Below are 22,765 nucleotides of genomic sequence, written 5' to 3'. Positions count from 1 at the left end.
AATGTTACAGAATGAATCCCAGCAGATCCACCTTCAGGTTGCAGCTTGTTATAAGTGTTGGAACACATCCCGAGTCACAATCAGTTCCGGTCTCGAGAATATGTAGTGTAATACAGTGCTGTTTCCAGATCCATGTGATCAGATTCCTCCCTTTCTATCATATTTTCATAGATATTGTTAATCAACTTGTGCAGATATTTTATGACACCTCAGAAAAGGCTTCAATCTGGGCCTTCTGGTTCAGAGATGGTTACAACATACTGAACAAGAACCCAAATATGATCACTGTAATGTCTACACTGGAAGCAGATTGTCCAATTGCTCCATGTAATATACAATGTAGCTCTACCTCATTCAGATGGGGAAGGTTTTTTTTTTAAGATTAGATTAGATTACTTACAGTGTGGAAACAGGCCCTTCGGCCCAACAAGTCCACACCGACCCGCCGAAGCGCAACCCACCCATACCCCTACATTTACCCCTTACCTAACACTACGGGCAATTTAGCATGGCCAATTCACCTGATCCGCACATCTTTGGACTGTGGAAGGAAACCGGAGCACCCAGAGGAAACCCACGCAGACACGGGGAGAACGTGCAAACTCCACACAGTCAGTCGCCTGAGGCAGGAATCGAACCCAGGTCCCTGGCGCTGTGAGGCAGCAGTGCTAACCACTGTGCCACCATGCCGCCCTTTTAAATGATCTATCCTGTATCTTGACACTTGTGTCCCCTAGTTCTAGATTCCCCAACCAGTGGAAACGTTCTTCCTACATCTAACCTTTAGATTAGATTAGGTATCGATTTCAATCCTTGAACAAGTCTGAGGCAACTGATTAGCTGGATGTAACTATACCAAATGAACTGCACAGTTAAAGAAGGCATCTTCTCCAGTGCACCTAGGGATGAACAATGCATGCTGACCCAGCCAGTGACACCGACATGTGAAGAAATGAAGACCAAAAAAAAAATCACAATCAACATGATTTGTCTGAGGCTAGGAAAAGAGAAAAAAAACTCCCTCTTCCTGAGATGGCTTTTATTCATTGGCTCCCACATGATATAACTCACATGATGTAATCTCAATTACAAGTTGTGATCCCTAGCTTTCATTTCAGGCCATAGGCATTTGGAATTGTGGAACGTCCTTACAAACCAATACTGTGAAAACTACTGTTGTCTCGGAGGCAGGCAGGAAAACTGTACAAAAACTATTAATCAGAGGCAGTAACCCAATCAATGGTCTATTAAAATATCAAAACAGAATACATACTAATTACTGGACTAATAACCAAAAACACCGGCTGTTACCTTGAGGAGGACCAGGAGATCAAAGTGTTTAAAAACAGGCACTTTATTAAGGAGGTGTTCACTACGCAGGAAACACAGTTAGACGTAGGGTTTCCAAACCTAAAATGGCTAATAACATCATCTTTATAGCACGTGATTGGACTGTTAAAGTGACAGTCCACCATACTTAGCAGATTAATTTCTGAGAACTTGGGTTAGAATCCCACCATGTCAGATGGTAACATTGAACGGAGTAAAAATCTGAAATTTAAAAAAAACTGGCTCAATGGTGACTATGTAATCAGTGTCAATTGTCATGAAAACTCAGTTGATTCACTAATGTGTTTTAAGGAAGGAAATCTGCCATCCTTACCTGGTCTGGCCTCTATGTGACTCCAGATCCATAAGCAATGTCTTTAACTCTTAACTGCCCTCTCAAATATTAGCTTAGCTAGCAATGCCCACATCCCATGAACTAATAAGCAAAACACAGCTGAGGTAAAACATGTCAGAGGCAGATCAGATATCACTCACTTGACTGATACTTGGAGTAGGGCAAGTTTATCTTACTAGGAGAGGTTGGATAGACTGTACTTGCATCCACTGAAATAGATCTCTTAGATACAACCAGGATTCTGAGTGGACTGGAGAGAGTGGATGCTAAAAATAGGGTCTCTCCATGCAGGAGAGACTGGAACAACCATAGGGGCACAGTTTAAAGATCCGGACATTCCCACTTCAAACACAGTTTTTCTCTTAGGTTGATGGTCTTTTGAACTGTCTTCCTGAGACAGTTGAGATGAAATTCATTGAACACTTTCACAGCAGAGGGAGATAGATTTATGGAATTCCGAGGGAGTCAAGTGTTATTTGGGGGGCAGTGTGGATGTGAGTCCATAAACAAATCAACCGTGAACAGAATTGCAATACAGGCTTGAGGAGCTGAATGGCTTATTCCTGCCCCTACTTAATATGTTTGTACATTTTTCACAGCATCAAGACACCTGCACACTTACAGAGTGCTGCACTGGACCACTTCAGATTGACATGGCTATTGAATAATGGTGAAATTCACATGCAGTAATGAGGAGAATTTACAAAGTTTGGAGAAGTTTCCCATTGCAGGAAATGAGAATTGAACTCAAATGCATTCTGGCTGATCTCTGCTGACATGTTTATCAAAGTCCTGTACCACTCAGTTACATGGAAGAAAGAGCTTATAGTTGGAACATGAGAACAGGACACGGTCACTCACTTCCTCAAACCTAATCAATTAGATCATTGCCGGTCGACAACTCAACTTCACTTAGCTCTGTAACCCTGATACCCTATATAACAAAAGCCTATTTATCTCAGTCTTTGAAAGTCAGACTATTGATAGGAAATATCGCTTTTATCTTTGGGGACGTGTAAAGATCTACTCTACTACCTAATCTCTTCTACAAAGAAAAAAAGTGATTCCTGATTTTGTTCCAAAATGGTCTTGCTTGGATCCTACTCTGTCCCACTGTTTTTGATTTCATCAGAGGACACAGATTTACTGGTTTCTTGTATCCTTTCAACATTCTGAACCCAGGGCAATGCAAGTCCCTGTTGTACAGTAATATCCCCATAGCCCAATGAGCAAAAGCAGGAAATACAGTCAATCCAATAGTGCACAGGCAGAGCATGAAGCAGAACTGCTAATTCAGAATAGAATGGTGATATTTAGCTTGCTGCAATGTTGTTGGTCAGATGTATACCTTGTGGGAATAACTATTAGCTGGAATGAGATGCCAAGTGGTTTAAAACTGTGACAAAAACAGAAATTGCTGGAAAAGCTGAGCAGGTCTGGCAGCATCTGTGGAGAGAAAGCAGAGTTAACGTTTTGGGTCCAGTGACTCTTCTTCAGAATTTAAAGTTCGAGGAGGGGTCACTGGACCTGAAATGTTAACTTTGTTTTGTCTCCACAGATGCTGCCAGACCTGCTGGGTTTTTCCAGTAAATTCTGCTTTTGTTTCCAATTTCCAGCATCTACAATTCTTTTAGTTTAAAAGTCGACTAACATATGAAGTCACCATTTTCTGATGGTCTTTAGAAAACCAGTTAGAAACCAACGTCCTGTACCTACATAAAACAGGATCACAAAATTATTTCAAAAAGTTGCAGTGAATGTTACATCCTGATAAATCATTTACCTCATACAGATATGTTCGAGATGGCAGGGTGTATATGTATAGACAGATTGAACAATATACAATAAACAAACATTTTGTGCGTAAGTGTTTATTACATGTAGTAGACATATAACAAACTCAAAAAAAATCTATCTTTGGCCTCAAAGGATATTAAAGATAGAGTTTCATTTGGCTAATTTTTAAAAAAAATCCATTAATATGTTTAGATTCTAAAGCTATCACAGTGCATGATTCTGTTATTGCTAGACTATTGTGAAACTGGCAGATCACATGGACTGCATAGGGTAACTTCTTCAAAGAAGAAGATGATAATATTGCATTCCTTTGTTACAAATGGGAGTGGGGTCAGCAAAGCAAGTTAGTAATATTGGGGTGTGACCTACCACTTGGTCAAGGGACTGCACCAATTTAAAAATGTAACCCTTCTGTCTCTTAGTCCCTGAATAAGTTGCTTGAATTTCAGATCTAGCTCAGGCAAGGTGACAATGTGGAACACTTGCTGAGCAGAGACACTGAAGGAGATCATCCACAAACACTGATTTCAGTTTCTCTTCTTGTACATCTTGGCTTGTCAGGCTTTTTTTCCCCATTTTAACATCAAGCTCATTGGTAAACATCAGTACAGTAAAACAGGAATGAACATTCCATAACACTCTGAAAATGGGAAATTGTACTGTTATTAAACTGGACTGTGCAAGTCCAGAAAGTACTAAATCACACCTTCTATTCTCTTTGGTTTTGAAATCCATTTTCCCCACAAAGCAGCATTTTTCTATCTAAAAGGCACAATGTAAAATGCAAGTCTTTTTGGTTGATTGACAGAACTTTAGTTTCACTTGAGATCTCACTTCCGTTCTGATGCGGGCTCGTTCAAAACTCTCACGCTGTTTATTAACAGCTACTGATTCGTGGGTGCAGACAATATCCACAGACGCAACATTACCTCAAGAAAGTGAGGCAAGTAAAAACGATAACTGACTGTTTAAAAAAAACTGAAGTAATCACAGGATTAGTCATTGAAGTTTGAGGTCAGCATATTAATGTCAGACTGGCCCAATTGTTCAATATGGACCTTCGATAGTTCAGAAACAGATGCCATCTTGGTTATTGCACTGGCCAACTGACAATGCTGAGTGTGATGTGAGCAGGAGGAGTATACTGGTTTTAAAGGAAAACAGGTTCTTTGGTGCAAGGAAGTGACATCAGTGCTCAAGATGAACAAATGTCCTGTCATAGGCCTCGACAGCCTGTTTCCTCAGCCCCACCATTTGGTGCCTAGTGTGGACTGGTTAGTCTCAAACCTCTTTTCCCTGATCAATCTCCTCAGCTCCCACAGCTCCTCAGCCCCCAAGCTCTGGTCTACACCTGGACTCAGCCGATAGCTCAGGGGAGACACGATGTAGCCATTCTTGTACAGACAAACCCGCTTGCAGAACTCGAATGTGCTGAACATCAGACCATAATACGGGACAATCTGTGAATTAAAAAAAGTGATTGAAACAGACAGGCAAAAGGCAAGAGGCTTAAATTGAATGTGACAGATCGCCCCACCAAATCTAATAGAGGCTTAGATAGGAGGGTATTTGATAATCTGTTACTGAAAGTGTGGTAATATTTAGCTTATAACTTGAGTTAATGCTGAAGCAAAGAGCACAATACATTGGACAGAAATGTGAAAAGGATTTATTGCTCTAAAAACACCCCTTGGGATTATAAAGAGGTTTCATGTAGAGATAATTCAAAAAGCTTTTGATCTATGTCTGTTGATACAGCAGCTGTCCCCAGCCAAATGCTGAATTTATGCAATATAATAAACTAGTCAATCAAGCTCCAGTCTGGACATTGTGACCACCATCCTCCCCCTCCCCCCACCCAGGGCAAATTCTTAATTACTCTTCACAATAATAAAATGAGCCAAAGAAAAGCCTCATTTTGTGCAGACTTCAGATTAACACACACTCTTCCAAGACAAAAACAGCATCATCATTTTTCTGAAAATCAGCTTTGTGGGACACATTTTATGCATGGGTTAATTCCTGCTCACACAAGTTAACGTTTTTTTTTTGACTGAAAAGTCAATCTGCTCCATTAGACTTTTCTACATGACTGAACAATTGGAAAAAGGAGTCAATTTCCATCACTAGGTCGTCATATGACATTTGTAACTTCACAACACTAACACAGATACCATATGCGAGCTGGAAATTTATGTTTGATCTGTTTTCGTTTATAAATATTACAGTTAACTTGTTCTAGTTCTGAAATATCATATTTTCTCCCAAATAAAATTATCACTATCTTTTTTCCTCTTTGAACTCCTCTGTCTCAAGAAGTGATATACTGTCATTTGTTAAATCAGCTCCAAAAGGCAAGCATGTCCTTTCAAAAGCGATGTTCTGACGAAAGGGGTCTTTCATTAGACAGCCGGAGCTCCACCTGGTTCAGACATCCAGCATCGGTTTAGTGAAAATCAGGAATTCTACAACAACATCCGAACCCTAGGCACATTTTTTGGACAAAACGGGCTTTGGTCACATGCTCTGGCAGCGACAATAAGTAAAGCATAAAATGAGAGGATCAATCATTGCTGCTCCAAAACATTAAAATTAGCGTTGGCCTGTCTGGGACTGTTAGATCTTTGGAAGGCAAGGATACTAAGGGATTTGGGGCCAAGGCTGGAGATTTTAAATAAAAAAATCATTCACAGGATGTGGATATTGCTGAGAAACCAGCATTTATTGCCCGTCCCTAATTCCCAGAAGGCAGTTAAGAGTCAACCGCTTTGGTGTGGGTCTGGAGTCACAAGTAGGCCAGAACAGGTACGGGTGACTATTTTCTTCATTAAAGAACATAAGTGAAACAGATGGGTTTTTCCAACAATGAATTCATTACACTCTTTATTCCAGATTCTCTTTTGAAATTCAAACTCCACCTTCTGCTGTGGTGGGATTTAAATTCAGGTCTCCAGTACACTGAGGTCTCTGGATCAATAGCTCAGTGATAATACCACAATGCCACCACCTCCCCTCAGAATGAAGTTAAGATACAGATCAACTGACTGAGTGGCAGCACTATTAACAGCACACTTCTGTCCCTAAGGTGCTGGCTTCTAAGAAATTTTCCTAACATGTAGGTGATATAGCTTTAAATAAGCATATATCCTCAAATAACGATTTAACGTGAAGTCTTTATTAAAAGATGAATGTGGCTATCAGAATCTTATATGTAATGTACAAGAGAGTAGAATGTAATAAGACATGACATTATACTTCAGTTATATAGAGTACTGATGAGAGTACATCATGAATATTAATCTAGATCATCATCTCCTTATTGAAAGGAAGGATACAAATATATTAGAGAGAGAGTTCTGAGGAGGTTTATTACATTGATAGCTAATGAGTTGGTTACTTGAGGAGTTTAGGTTGAGGAGGTTAACAGTGTTCCCAAAGGGTTTAGAAGAGTGAGGTGTGACTTTATTGAAGTGTAGAAGGTTCTGAACCACCATTACAAGGTGGACATGGAAACAATGTTTCCTCTTGTGCAGTTTTACTGAGGGGGGGGGGGGGGGGGGGGGAAGAGAACTGGTGAAATCAGGCCACTTCTCCAAGCATCTCTCCCCCCGCCTCCACTCACCCAAACCCTATCCCTGTAACCCTGCATTTCCTATGGCTAATCCCCCCGGCCTGCACATCTTTGGACTGTGGGAAAAAACTGGAGTACCCAGAGGAAATCCACACAGACACTATGTTTCTATGTCATCCACTGGAGTCCTGTACCCCTACTCTCTACAAACAACAAGGATTTGTACAGTCTGTAATAAAGAATTCTCAGTAACAGAGCATTACTTGTTTTGGGTGAAGGGATCGGTGTTGAATTGTCACGGCAGTATGTGGTGCCAATATGGCTGGGTGGGGCCATTATGGCATGGGTAACTCACAAGAGAGACAGACAAGGAACAAAAACAGAAAGGTCAAATATATTGATACCCACAAATGACAATGAATTGACTATGTGTCTAATATACAATCTCGTGTTACATTGTCTGACCTCGATTTCTCTGTATTCAATGTAGTGTTGTACAGATCAATCTAATAAGTGCTAGGTTTATGGAAACAGCACTCACCTTTACTAGATTTGCTGTTAGACCATTCCATAAACTCAGGACACCTTTTGTCTTCACAATTTGCTTGAAACAGTCCACAACACCAGTAAAATGTACATCCACCCCTCCGTAGTGGGGAAGCAGGGCACTCTGTGCCTATGGAGAGAGATAAAAGGTGTTCACACATGTAAACAAATGATTAATCTCAAACTACATTTAGATGTCACCTTTCCCGCAACAAAATATGAGGAACACTCCTGGGTGCAACAAATCCTTATTAAAATTATTAGAAGCTTGATTAAAGAGGCATGTTTTTGAGATTAGATTGCCTACAATGGGGAAACAGGCCCTTCGGCCCAACAAGTCCACACTGACCCTCTGATGAGCAACCCACCCAGATCCATAGCTAACACTATGGGCAATTTAGCATGGCCAACCTACCTGACCTGCACATCTTTGGACTGTGGGAGGAAACCGGAGCACCAGGGGAAAACCCACGCAGACACAGGGAGAATGTGCAAACTTGACACAGTCCCGAGGCGGGAATTGAACCTGGGACCCTGGTGTTGTGAGGCAGCAGTGCTAACTGCTGAGCCACCGTGCCACCCAATTCATTTAAAAAGAATCATCTGACAAGGAGAAGAAAACATGTTACAAGTGTCACCAGTCACTGGAGTAGCTGTTACTGGTAATCAAGCTCCTTTATTCCCAGTCATTTGAAGATTTTAAAATAAGTCTCAAAATTCCCCAATTCACTCAATCTTCAGTCTCAGGTTGATAGGAATCATGGAACAGGTTTCCGTGCTTAGCAAGAAGCAATTTATTACAGGTCATCAGATTCTAATGGCAGGGAAACACAGTTATAGATCACTGGCATATAACAGTACACATTAAAGCTCTAATCTCCTTATAACCACCCTCCTTACATACAGCCACACACAGAGACAGATGTGGAGAGGGAAATAAAGAACAATACAGCACAGGAATGGACCCTTTGGCCCATGATGTTGGGCCGAATATGATGCCAAATTTAATTAAACTCAAACTGGGAAAGCAGTTCAGTGGTTTTATTCACAAGTTTGGTTGAGTTAGTTCTTGCTGACCAAAAAGGTTTCTCTTTGGGTTTACTTTTCCAAATGATTTACACGAGGTGCAGCGGCTGGTTCCACCACACAAAAGGTTTGATTTATCAATTAAAGAAAAAGGTTACCGCAACAGCTGAAGGGAAGTTCAACTGTTTTAGTCATACAGTCAGAGATGCACAGCACCGGTTTAAAATGGCTTCCTGTAGAGAGATCCTGGGACTTGGGCAAGATGTTCAGTTACCCAAGAACCAAACATATGATTTTGGCAGGCAAAAGAAGAAGATTTTGTTGGAGTGCTGCGGGTTCGAAGCAGCGGACGTGTACTGTCTGCAGGATTTCCCTTCGGCAGTCTATTTCGACGTGACCTTCAGGAGCGTGAAGAATTGCGAGCAGCTCCTGAAGGTCTTCAAGGAGAAGGAAGGGGAACCTCTGTTCTCCATCTTGTCGGCGGTCCCGTTGTGTGTGCTTCCTGTGCAGAGCAGTCGCGTTGTAACAATCCAGATGTACAGCCCTCACGTCCCAGCAGCAGATGGACTGACCTTCTTGAGAAGATACGTCCAGGTCGAGGGAGAGAGTACCGATGTGGTTGATCCTTGCGGGATCTGGACCAGCAAATGACAGGTCAGGGTAATCCTGAGGGTCGATGCCAGTGGGAACATCCTCCACCCACCCTCCAGCTTTGCCATCGGAGGAAGCGGAGGTTACCTGACATATGCAGGGCAGCCGAAAGTGTGGCGAACCTGCGGGAGGTCAGGCCACATGGCAGCGGATTGTATGGTGACCGTCTGCTGAAACTGCAAGCAGGAAGGCCACCCGACCAAGGAATGTAAGGAGGCCAAGAACTGTAACCTGTGCGGAGAGGCGGGCCACATGTACAAGGCCTGCCCAAGACGAGGGGCTGTCACCTACGCACAGATGGCTGGAGGTGGCAACACGAGCCGTGGACCACCTAAGACCAGCAAGGTACCACAAAACAGCATGGGAACGGTGTCTGGAGGCACCCAGAAGGAAGGGCAGGCTGTAGCGGAGCAGATGCAGCAGCCGATCCAAGCTCCTTCAAGACAGACGGAGGAAATGGAAGAGGAGGGATCAAAGGAGGCAGAGGATTGTATTACTGTCAAAAACAGGAATAGGAAACCTCTCAAGGGCCCCAAAGCCACCCAGAGAAGGGGGAAGCGACACCTACACGACGGGGATACAAGTAGCTCGTCCGATGGTGAGGACTGGCGCAAGGAGGGTCGCCACCTGAGGAAGAGACACAGCCCCGAGAGGAAAAAGAAGGGCAGCACCGCCCAAGAAGGAAAAGACGATCCCTCTGAGGGGATGGGTAAAGGCCTCCCCCGACCCGGTGAGAACCAAGAGTTACCCACCGTCCCACAGCTCCAGGTAATTGGGAGCAGCGGTCCTGTGACAGCCCTGCTGTCAGATGGAGAACTGGACGGTACGGACCCTGGGCCCGACCCAAAGACACTAGAGCGGGGAAATGGCTCCAGCGTGGAGCCGGACAGCTACCTCAGCCCTGGGAAGGTCCAGCAGTTTGCCGTCACCATGGGGATGCACACAGCTACCCCAGAGGAGCAAGACCAGCAGCAAATGGGCACTGTTTACCTCAAACTGTTAAAATGGGGTTAAAAATTGCCAGCAATGTGTGTAGCATCAAATCGGCTACGCGATGTGTTTCTGTGATGGCCTTCCTGGCCAGCGATAAAGCCGACGTCCTGTTTCTGCAGGAGTGTGGGATACCGCACCTCAGCAGCTACAGGAGATGGTCGAGCTTGTGGGCCCATGGGCCGTTAGTTTGGTTAAGGGGCAACGATAGCCGCTCCTCCGGCCTGGGTATCCTGTTGTGAGGAGGCAACTTCACCATCTCCGAGGTTAAGGAGGTGGTGGGCGGGCGCCTCCTCATCGCCGACGTTATGTACAAGAATGCTCCCCTGAGACTGATTAATGTGTACGCCCCAGTGGGTAAGAGTGAACGGTTGGCCGTCCTGCAGCAGCTTCCACTGTTGCTGGCTACGTCCAGGCCGGTCATTCTGGCCAGAGACTTCAACTGTATCATTGATGCAGATGGACGATCCGGCGGGGGGGGGACAGTAAACTGGACGCCACGTCCAGAGCCCTGATGGACACGGTCAAAGATGCCAAGCTGCACGACGTCTTCAGCACCCCTGCAGACAGAGCGCAGCGTAGATACACCTGGTCACGGGCAGACGGGTCTATCCGCTCAAGGATAGATTACCTGTTTGTGTCCCGAACGGTCTCGCTCAGATCCACCGACGTCAAGCCGGTGTTCTTTTCTGACCACTGCCTCCTGCTGGCTGACTGTCACCTACAGGACGAGCAGCGGGCGATTAAGGGGATGTGGAAGCTGAACACTAAGCTGTTGACCCCAGGAAACATCGAGGAACTCAAGAGTGACTACGCAGGCTGGAGAACCGTGAAGCCCCTCCTTGAGTCCCCAGCGGACTGGTGGGAAACAGTTAAAGGGAACATCAAGAGGTTCTTCATCCTCAAAGGTGTTCAGGAGGCGAGAGAGAAGCGGGGAGAACTGTCCCAGCTTCAGGAAAGTATGCAGAACCTGCTCCTGCTGCAGACGATGGGGATTGATGTCACAGATGACCTCCAGGAGGTGAAGGGCCAGCAAGCCTCACTCTTTGCCTCGGAGGCTTCAAAGATAATCTTCCGGTCCAGGGTCCGCTCGGTGGAGCAGGACGAGACATGCTCACGTTTCTTCTTCCAGAAGGTGCACAAAGAGAGCTCTGTGCTCAGCAGCCTGAAGGAAGAAGACGGCTCGATAACGTCATCTCAGGCGGACGTCATGAGGATCAGTAAATCTTTCTATGCCAGTCTGTATGACTCGAAGCCAACCGACAGCGCGACCTCCCAGTCGTTCCTGTCCTCTATCACAGAGGTCTTAGACGACAGAACACGAGAGAGGCTGGACCAGCCGCGATCTCTGAGTCCCTCGAGTCCTTCGAAAAGAATAAAACTCCCGGAATCGACAGCTTAGGGTCAAGCTGTATTCCGCTCTGTGGGACTTGATTGGCCAGGACCTGCTGGAGGTGTATGTCAGTATGCTTCGGGCAGGTACCGTGAGTGAATCCATGACGAAAGGCATCATCACCCTCATCTACAAGCGGAAGGGGGAAGAGGGAGGAACTCAAAAATTGGAGACCAATTTCACTGTTGAATGCGGATCACAAAATTCTGTCAAAGGTAATCGCCAACCGGATCAGGTCTGCTCTGGGGTCGGTGATTCACCCCGACCAAACCTGCGCTGTGCCGGGCAGGAAGATCGCTAGGGTGTTTCGCATTCCTCAGGGATACGATCGCCTACGTGCAGGACAGAGGGTTGGACACCTGCCTGATCAGCCTGGACCAGGAGAAAGCCTTTGACAGAATATCACACAGGTATATGAGAGAAGTTCTCTCCAAAATGGGCTTTGGGAAGGGAATCTACAATTGGATCAGACTGCTCTACACCAACATTGTCAGTGCAGTCTCAATCAATGGGTGGGAATCAGATAGCTTCCCAGTCAGATCTGGAGTCAGGCAGGGCTGCCCTCTCTCTCCTGCCTTGTTTGTGTGCTGCATAGAGCCATTTGCCGAGTCCATCAGGAAGGATGCGAGCCTGAGAGGGGTGACTATTCCTGGCAGCGGGGGCCTGCAGGTTAAGGCCTCCCTGTACATGGATGACGTTGCCATTTTCTGCTCAGATCCGTTGTCCGTGCGCAGACTCATGTGCATATGTGACCAGTTCGAACAGGCCTCAGGGGCCAAGATAAACCGAGGCAAGAACGAGGCCATGCTCTTCAGGAACTGGGCCGACCACTCCTCGATCCCCTTCACCGTCAGGACCGACCACCTGAAGGTGCTGGGCATTTGGTTTGGGGGGGCTGGGGCGTGCGCCAAGTCTTGGGAGGAGCGTATCAGTAAAGTGAGGCAGAAACTGGGCAGATGGAAGCTACGGTCGCTCTCCATCACGGGAAGAAACCTGGTCATCAGGTGTGAGGCACTGTCATTGCTGTTGTACGTGGCACAGGTCTGGCCTATTCCCAGAAGCTGTGCCGCAGCAGTCACCCGGGCCATCTTCCAGTTTATATTGAGATCAATGATGGACCGGGTCCGAAGGGACTCGCTGTACAAAGATCTGGGCAACGGGGGAAAAAATACACCCAATGCCACCCTCACCCTGATGGCCACCTTTGTGTGTGGCTGCATCAAGCTGTGCGTGGATCCCCGGTACGCAAACACCAAGTGTCACTACGTACTGAGGTTCTACCTGTCCCCGGTGTTGCGAAGGATGGGCCTGGCCTCGCTGCTGCGGAACGCTCCGAGTAGTTGGACCGTTCCGTATCACCTGTCCTTCTTGGAGAAGTTTATGAAGAAAGACACCTTTGACCACAAGTCCATTAGGAAGTGGTCAGCACGTAGTGTCCTTGGGACCCTTCGGGAAAAGGAGAGGGCGGATCCTATCGAGCGGTTCCCTGAGCAGACTGTCAAAGCCATTTGGCAGAATGCCTCATCGCCAGAACTTTCCAACAAGCACCAAGACATGGCTTGGCTGGGGGTGAGAAGGGCTCTGCCTGTGAGATCATTTATGCACGCCCGGACTCTCAGCCACACCGCACGCTGCCCTCGAAGTGGCTGCGGGGGGGACGAGACTGTCACACACCTTCTGGAATGTGCCTACGCAGAAGAAGTCTGGAGAGGAATGCAGTGGTGTTTGTCGAGGTTCGTCCCGAGCAGTGCCGTGACGCGGGATTCCGTGCTCTATGGCCTGTGCCCCAGGACGCACACCGAGACGAACATCAACTCGGTGAAGGACACTCTCTGGGCGGTCCGAAACCTGTTGATCTTCCAACTGAAGGAGTTGACCCTGACTGAGTGTTGCAGACTGGCACATTCCAAGGTCCAGGACTACGTGTTGAGGGACGCGCTGAAGCTTGGGGCAGCTGCCGCCAAGGCGCGGTGGGGAAAGACCACCATGTAACATCTGCCTGTCTAAAGAAGAACAGGGGGCCCAAGCAGTCATTTGGGCTCTGCTGACGCCTCAGCTAAATATGTAATTGTACAGAGCTGTAAATAGGAATGATTACTCTGTTTTCGTATGCAAAGAAATGGAATGTTTACATATGTATGGCATGTCCAGTTGTATAGATCAAAGTATTTTGTGAATAAAGTATATTTTTGAAATTTAAAAAAAATGATTTTGGCAGGCAAATGACCTTTGTCACTATTAACTGGTCACTAATCCATCGACCAATCAACATCTTGTTGACAACCAAAAACTCCATCTGGATACAGACACATTCCACCAGCACCACCCTCCTCTTCCTCCGCAACGACTTCAGTACATTTGCAACCTAAACTTCATTTACTGTTCAAGGGTCTGCTTAAAACAATGTTTGCTGTAAGTCAGGTGACTTGCTTTTCAAAGCATTGCAATTTTAAGAACCTGTGTGGTATCATTTCAGTCCACAATTGTTAAACCCAGACGAATAAAAAAACGTATCCTTTACAAAGTGCAAAGATGTTTCTGAGCGGAACTCCTGCATGCTGGGACCCAGCCATTGAGAAGGGACAAGTTCCAATCGTGAAATGAAGGAAATCGGGCACTACAACACGGCAGAGATAGGAAACAAAAACAATTCCTCTGGGAGAATTATCAGGCTGGAACAAGATACAAAGGTCGGAAGGGCAAGACCATGGAATAATTTGAAAACAAAGGATGAGAATTAGTGTGAATTAAGATATGGGCAGCAAACACATTTAGGTAAATTGACGGTTACAGAGGATGGAAGATGCAAAGCCAGCTAAGAGAACATTGAAATAATTGAATCTGGATATAAAGAACACACAAGTGAGAATTTCAGCTGCTCTGAGATAAGACAGAACAAAGAAAGTAATTTTGTGGCCTGAATGACAATTGAATTATTCAGGCTTCTTCCAAATGAATCAGATAGTGAGTTAGAGAGAGACAAATTTAATTAGGTTTGTGCTGTCCGAACAGCAGAGTTACAGATCATAGGCCCATTTCATTTTAGTGCACACTTAGACAAGGTAAAGGCATAATTCATCTTCTATTTGCTGCTGTAAAGCTGGTCAGTACAGAAGTAGTTTCAACCTCCAGTACTTGGACATGGAAATCCATTTATATTTCTGGTTACAAGTTACAACATTTAAGTCAAACAGGGAGACTTACTGTGTGTATGCGCTGCCATTGTAAATTTGCAACGACATCTTTACTGTACTTGCTGCAGGTATTCCCCAATATCAAAAAATGCATCAAAATCCACTGGAGAACCGGACTTCCAGCTTGCAATGAATCCACCAATAAGACAAATTTCGCTCATTCTGCCATTGGTTCTGCACTGCCCGCTGTCAGTCAGATGGGTTTTGAGGGTTAGTCAATTCCTCTTTCAGGACATCTATACACAATAATCCCCTGGTGGTTTGAATCATATCTGGCTCATGTATTCAGTGACGAAATGCTTTAGCAGCACCTACATTAGGTTGTAATTGCTGCAAATGCGGTAAGTGACTGCTTCATAAAATGTGGAGGAGAGATGCTTTTAAAAGAAAAGGCAATTGGATAAAAGGTTTTGGAATCAGCAATGGGCCAACAGCGCAGACTGGTGGTCAGAGCAGAAAGTGTGCGCACACATATACCCGCAAAAGATGCCACATTGAATGGCTCTTAGGAGGAGTTGAGGAATTCATGTAACGAAAATTGGATTGCTGCAGTTATTGACCTGAAAAGAAAAAAGTACCTGGGCATTCAATCAAGATAAAACACCTCAGGTACAGCTCAGATCACTGCACATTTTTGGTGTTGCACATAAGCACAGTTCGGAACTCACCTGCATCTTTCTTTTCACAGTTTCGAAAGGGAAGGAGAGTGTTTGGGCCACACCTGCTGCCAGACAGCCATTGCCAAAATTCTGCAGAGGGGTGAGTTTCACACTGGGCTTATTCCAGAGTTTATCCAGGTTGATATAGACCAAAAAGGAACCGGCAGAAAATGGCACTGAACCTAGAAGAGGAAAGGCAGGAATTTCAGGTTAAAATTGGGGGAAAAGGGGTGATTTCACTGAAGCATGTAAAATTCATAATGGTCTTGAGAGGATAGATCCTGAAAAATTATTTTCCTGGCTGAAAATCAATTCCTGTCTTGGGCGACTGTATGGAGATTGCACATTCTCCCCACTGCGTGGGTTTCCTCCGGGTGTTCCGGTTTCCTCCCACAATCCAAATGATGTGCAGGTCAGGTGAATTGGCCATGCTAAATTGCCATAGTGTTAGATGCATTAGTCAGGGGTAAATATGCAGTAGGTGAATGGGTCTGCGTGGGTTCCTCTTCAGAGGGTTGGTGTGGACTTATTGGACCGACGGGCCTGTTTCCACACTGTAGGAAATCTAATCTAATCTAACACAAGATATCTGAGGATAAAGGCCGTTTAGGGCTGAGATGAGGAAAATTTTCTTCATTTGAAAGGTTGTCAATCTTTGATGTTTTTCGACTCCACAGGGCTGTGAATGTTCAGTTAATGGAAATATTCAAGACAGAGATCAATCGATTCTTGAATTTCAATGGAATTGAGGGGGATACAGGGATAAACAGAGGAAGGTAGAGTTGAGGTAGAGCAGCCATGGTCTTATAGAGTACAGTAGCAATGGAATGACATTATGGGCTGAACAGTCTAATTCTGCTCTCCTAAATAATACACGGTTGCTCTTACTTATTGATTAAATTAGTGTGGAAATAGGCCTTCGGCCCAACAAGTTCACACCGACCCTCCGAAGAGCAACCCACCCAGACCCATTCCCCTACATTCACCCCTGACTAATGCACCTAACACTACAGGCAATTTAGCATGGCCAATTCACCTGACCTGTACAACTTTGGATTGTGGGAGGAAACCAGAGCACCCAGAGGCAACCCACGCAGACACAGGGAGAATGTGCAAACTCCACACAGACAGTCGCCCAAGGCAGAATTGAACCTGGGTCCCTGTGAGGCAGCAGTGCTAACCATTGAGCCACCATGCCACCCCAGTTATTAAATAAAGTGATCTGTTTAAATAAAAACACCTTGGGAAATATCAAATTACACTGAAGCCTCACAATGCTTCTTCGGTACTGAAATCCAAGTGGTGTCCTGTTTATACTTGCTGCAGCTCTTTACACACTTGCAGTAGTTAGGATAAATTAAGCACTGCAGATGTTGGAGATCAGAGTTGAGAGTGTGGTGCTGGAAAAGCACAGCCAGTGAGGCAGCATCCAAGGAGCAGGAGAATTTACGATTCAGGCTTAAGCCCTTCATGAGGAATTCTCCTGCTCCTCGGATGATGCCTCACCGGCTGTGCTTTTCCAGCAGCACACTCTTACTTGCAGTAGTTCTTTCGTAGTTGTTCTAGTCTGGTGGGCCATGTTTTATGCAGTCACTCAGTAAATTAACATAGGCCAGACCGGGGGGGTGCCTTGAGAGAACCAGATGGGTGTCTTCCAACAATTGACAATGGTGCCATGGTCATCATTAGATTCTTAATTCCTGACATTTTTCACTGAATTCAAGTTCTACTAGGGGCCGTGGAGAGATTTGAACCTGGTTTCCCAAAACAATACCTGGGTCTCTGGATTAACAGTCCAACGATAATGCAACCAGACTAACTAAAACAGAACTAAAGGAACTGTGGATGCAGAACACAAATGACGAAGAGGAGTGGGATATACATGCAAGGTTTAAATTGCATGGTTTAATGCCAGCTTATAAATAAAGGGAATCACTTATATTTCTACTGTACTTTATGACATCAGAATATCCCAAAGCATATGACAAGGGACAGTACAATGGGCTGTCAACTACAGTTAACAAGTGCTTTTGGGTCCCAGAAGTGGGTTCTGTGATTTCGTTTTTTTTTTTAAAAGTTATCTTCACTTCTCAACATGTTCCCACTCAACAATTTCAATGTTTCTCCGATTGCTCAACACCTCACACGGTGACCAAGTGTCAAACTTCCACCGGTAACTTTCTTGAGCTACAACAACGACTTGCATTTATCTAGTGCCTCGCAGTTCAGAAAACATCCCAGGGTACTTCATGAAGGTGTATACAAGAACTGAGACCAAGTTGTGTTTTTTTTAAAAAAAGATATATTAGGACAGATGACCAAACAATTTGTTCAAGAGGTCTATTTTTAGAGAAAGAAAGCTTTAAAGAGGTGATTCAGTGCTTAGACACTGAATGGTGGGATGAAGCAAGTATGGGATCCACAAGAGGATGCCAAAATTCTGGAATGGTTGTAGGATTGGAGACCGTTATAGAAACAGGAAGAATTGAGACTATGGACATATTTGAACAGTTACAGCATTTACCTAATGGCTACAAAACAATGTGTTTTGGCATGGGTTCCCATTTCTTCTCATTCCAACCTGTGGAATGACAGTCCTGGGGACCCTACCTATACACAAGTACCAACAATATTCTAACTTCTGAACCTGCAGAGTGAATTACTCAGAGGAAAATGGCGCTCTCAGTTTTATTACAGTGACTGAACTAATTGGTAATACGCCAACAGGTGCAGAGAAATATAGAACACATAACTCTTAAAACATTATTCTTGGAGTACTGTGGAAGTTAGAAACCCACAAAGGGTTCAGTTCCATGTTTTACTTCTCCATCAAGGCACATTGGGCGACTCAAGGGTGAAACATTTCACTGCCAAAAAGACTCACTGCAGTATCAATTGGAAGCCTGTCCTCATACAATACAGACAGAACATCTCAGTAGGGTGGGGGGAGGGGAGAGGGCAGGGGAGGCTGATTATATCTCAGAAATGGAGCCCAGTGGAGCCACAAATCCACTGTAGCCTCACAGAGGTATTTGTCCTTCCCAGACAAGACTGATAGCTTTGGCCACAACTCTGTTAAACTGCCTCCTGCTCCCATTGTCTTACTTCCCCTCTGTATTAGTATAGGTATGTGAATTCCCCCATTTACAGCAGGCAATATCCTTTTGTCTTAATCTCTTCCCATCAACATATAATCATGAAGAATACGATAAACAGTTCCTGTAATCCATTCAGACATTATCACTGGATATCGACATTCATCGGGCTTTGTAAATTCATAATTATCCAGTTTAAATAAATGTAATGACAATAGACCATGTGACCATAAGACATAAGACATAGGAGTGGAAGTAAGGCCATTCGGCCCATCGACTCTACTCCGCCATTCAATCATGGCTGATGGGCATTTCAACTCCACTTACCCGCATTCTCCCCGTAGCCCTTAATTCCTCGAGACAACAAGAATCTATCAATCTCTGCCTTGAAGGCATTTAGCGTCCCGGCCTCCACTGCACTCTGCGGCGATGAATTCCACAGGCCCACCACTCTCTGGCTGAAGAATTGTCTCCGCATTTCCGTTCTGAATTGACCCCCTCTAATTTTAAGGCTGTGTCCACGGGACCTAGTCTCCTCGCCTAACAGAAACAATTTCCTAGCATCCACCCTTTCCAAGCCATGTATTACCTTGTACGTCTCTCTTAAGTCTCCCCTTAAACCTTTTGTTTAATTCCTATAAAAATTACTGTCTTTGTGTGTAGGGAAGAGATTTGTGGAGAAGTGTCACCACAAGTAGATACAGGACTACTTTTGGGGACATTGAGAATCTCTCGCTGGCTGTTGTACTGAAACCTGTGTCGTCCGGATTTGTGGAACAAAACAGACATCAACATTTGTGGCCGCGACTCTGACCTCCCCATAGGGAACTTCTCCTGGGGCTGAGTAAGTGACACAAAAATCTGAATTGGGCAGAACGGAGCGGTAAAGGTGCCCTGGGGTGTTTTACCCCAGACTGCTCCATGTGTTCAGCTAGGCAATCGTTCAGCTGCCCCCTCACCGCCCCGAGCGCTGCAAACCCCCAGTTAGTACTAACGAACTCTAGTGGAACTGGGATATCCTCTGGGCACAAACTCTCCCCCAGAGACCGGTCCAGCGATGCCCACCAAACTGCCTCTCCCCACAGGGGCATTGGAGGGGGCACCAGGGGTGTCCCCTGATGCATCTTGGATAAGAGGGAGATGGGACCGATTCCCAGTGAGGCAGCCAGGCCAGTGTTTCCAGCTGTCACTGGAAGGCTGAATTCCCCTTGGCCCAAACCGCGACTTTCCAGGCCCAGACTTGCCGCCCTGGTCTCGATTCACCTCGAACGATCCATTCACCGGATTCCCAAACATTAACCTCCCAGTTGTCAGCATGTCCCCTCAGCAGGAACCCCACATTACCTTGCAGACAGCTGGAACTCCAATCCTATTTATGATAGGCACGGGGTAACCAATTCCACCCTTGATCAGAAAATTGAGGAATAAGGGATTTCAGCTGTCAGGCAAGACCATGGCACTCGCCGGGTTTGAAGGGTCAAACGATATATATCCGAAAACTGTTCCGCTGAAAGCTGAGTTCTGAGGATGAACTTGCTCGATTTCCTTCACACTGACAGTTAAGATCGGATGGAACCTGACAGGCAGGGATATGCTTTATCCCCTGTACGGATGAGGGCATTATAGTAGGACTGCACGGCCAGGCACAATTCCCCCAGTTTGCGGTTCCCCAGTGGTCGGGGCTCAGCATCGAACAATCTGCCTTCACACCGCCATTCCCGACCCCGGACGGTTTGTTTTGATCCTACTGGATGCTCCACAGAACAAAGCCGGTATTATACTCCATTTGAGGGCAGGGAAATTCTCCGTTTCGGTTGTTGACGAGGTTGAAGGTGAGGAAGGCTCTGCCTATTTTGTTCGAATCCCACACTACCTGAGGCAGCAAATGTGATTGGTAGTCCTAGGTGCTACGAGTTAGCGAGGGCAGGAATAGGAGGATAGAGCAGATGGATGCATGGCTGAGGAACTGGTGTCTAGGAGAAGGATTCACATTTTTGCATCATTGAAAGCTGTTTTGGGGTAGAAGTGACCTGTACAAGAAGGACGGATTGCACCTAAATTGGAAGGGGATTAATATACTGACAGGGAGATTTTCTAGAGCTGCTCGGGAAGATTTAAACTAGTAAGGTAGGAGGGGGGGGATCCCAGGGAGATAGTGAGGAAAGATTTCAATCTGAGACTGGTACAGTTGAGAACAAAGGTGAGTCAAACAGTCAGGGCAGACAGGGACAAAGCAGAGAACAAGGTAGGACTGATAGATTAAACTGCATTTATTTCAATGCAAGAGGCCTAACAGGGAAGGCAGATGAACTCAGGGCATGGTTAGGAACATCGGACTGGGATAAGATAGCAATTACAGAAACATGGCTCAGGGATGGACAGGACTGGCAGCTTAATGTTCCAGGATACAAATGCTACAGGAAGGATAGAAAGGGAGGCGAGAGAGGAGGGGGAGTGGCATTTTTGATAAGGGATAGCATTACAGTTGTACATAGGGAGGATAATCCTGGAAATACATCCAGGGAAGTTATTTGGGTGGAACTGAGAAATAAAAAAGGGACGATCACCTTACTGGGATTGTATTATTGACCCACTAATAGTCAGAGGAAAATTGAGAAACAAATTTGAAAGGAGATCTCAGTTATTTGTAAGAATAATAGGGTGGTTATGATCAGGGATTTTAACTTTCCAAACATAAACTGGGACTGCCATAGTCTTCAGGGTTTAGATGGAGAGGAATTTGTTAAGTGCGTACAAGAAAGGGTTCTGATTCACTACGTGGGTGTACCTACCAGAGAAGGTGCAAAACTTGACCTACTCTTGGGAAATAAGGCAGGGCAGGTGACTGAGGTGTCAGTGGGGAAGCACTTTGGGGCAGTGACCATAATTCTATTCGTTTTTTAAAAATGATGGAAAAGGATAGACCACATCTAAAAGTTGAAGTTCTAAATTGGAGAAAGGCCAATTTTGACAGTATTAGGCAAGAACTTTCAAAAGCTGACTGGGGGGAGATGTTCGCAGGTAAAGGAACGGCTGGAAAATGGGAAGCCTTCAGAAATGAGATAATGAGAGTCCAGAGAAAGTATATTCCTGTTAGGGTGAAAGGAAAGGCTGGTAGGTACAGGGAATGCTGGATGACTAAAGAAATTGAGGGTTTGGTTAAGCAAAAGAAGGAAGCATATGTAAGGTATAAACAGGATAAATTGAGTGAATCCTCAAACAAGTATAGACACAAAGGAATATATTTAAGAGGGAAATCAGGAGGGCAAAAAGGGGACATGAGATAGTTTTCGCAAATAGAGTTAAGCAGAATCCAAAGAGTTTTTACAAAAACATTAAGGACAGAAGGGTAACTAGGGAGAGAATAGGGCCTCTCAAAGATCAGCAAGGCAGCCTTTGCGTGGAGCTGCAGGAGATGGGAGAGATACTAAACGAGTATTTTGCATCAGTATTTACTGTGGAAAAAGGACGTGGAAGACATAGACTGTAGGGAAATAGATGGTGACATCTTGAAAAATGTCCATATTACAGAGGAGGAAGTGCTGGATGTCTTGAAACACAAAAGTGGATAAATTCCCAGCACCTGATCAGGTGTACCCTAGAACTCTGTGGGAAGCTAGGGAAATGATTGCTGGGCCTCTTACTGAGATATTGGTATCATTGATAGTCACAGGTGAGGTGCCAGAAGACTGGAAGTTGGCTAACGTGGTGCCACTGTTTAAGAAGGGCGGTAAGGACAAGCCAGGGAACTATAGACCACAGGGCCTGACGTCGGAGGTGGGCAAGTTGTTGGAGGGAATCCTGAGGGACAGGATGTACATGTATTTGGAAAGGCAAGGACTGATTAGGGATAGTCAACATGGCTTTGTGCTAGGGAAATCGTGCCTCACAAACTCGATTGAGTTTTTTGAAGAAGTAACAAAGAGGATTGATGAGGGCAGAGCGGTAAATGTGATCTATATAGACTTCAGTAAGACGTTCGACATGGTTCCTCATGGAAGACTGATTAGCAAGGTTAGGCTCATGGAATACAGGGAGAACTCGCCATTTGGATACAGAACTGGCTCAAAGATAGAAGACAGAGGGTGATGGTGGAGGGTTGTTTTTCAGACTGGAGGCCTGTGACCAATGGAGTGCCACAAGGATCGGTGCTGGGTCC

At 45.3% G+C, this 22,765-nt stretch overlaps 1 protein-coding gene across 1 annotated transcript in view; it reads right to left on the bottom strand.

Annotated features, from left to right (window-relative positions):
* Positions 1-3,564: 3,564 nt before the first annotated feature.
* Positions 3,565-22,765, bottom strand: part of slc25a43 (solute carrier family 25 member 43) — a 36,227-nt gene continuing 17,026 nt past the window's right edge. The window contains exons 3-5 of the mRNA XM_060832036.1: positions 15,521-15,693; positions 7,594-7,728; positions 3,565-4,941 (exon numbers count right to left, since the gene is read on the bottom strand). Of these exons, the coding sequence (XP_060688019.1) occupies positions 4,723-4,941; positions 7,594-7,728; positions 15,521-15,693 (527 nt within the window). The 3' untranslated portion in view covers positions 3,565-4,722. The remainder of the gene's footprint in view (positions 4,942-7,593; positions 7,729-15,520; positions 15,694-22,765) is intronic.

Source organism: Hemiscyllium ocellatum, chromosome 11 (assembly GCF_020745735.1).
Source record: "Hemiscyllium ocellatum isolate sHemOce1 chromosome 11, sHemOce1.pat.X.cur, whole genome shotgun sequence".
Lineage (NCBI taxonomy): Eukaryota > Metazoa > Chordata > Chondrichthyes > Orectolobiformes > Hemiscylliidae > Hemiscyllium > Hemiscyllium ocellatum.
This window is presented reverse-complemented; position numbering and strand designations above follow the sequence as displayed.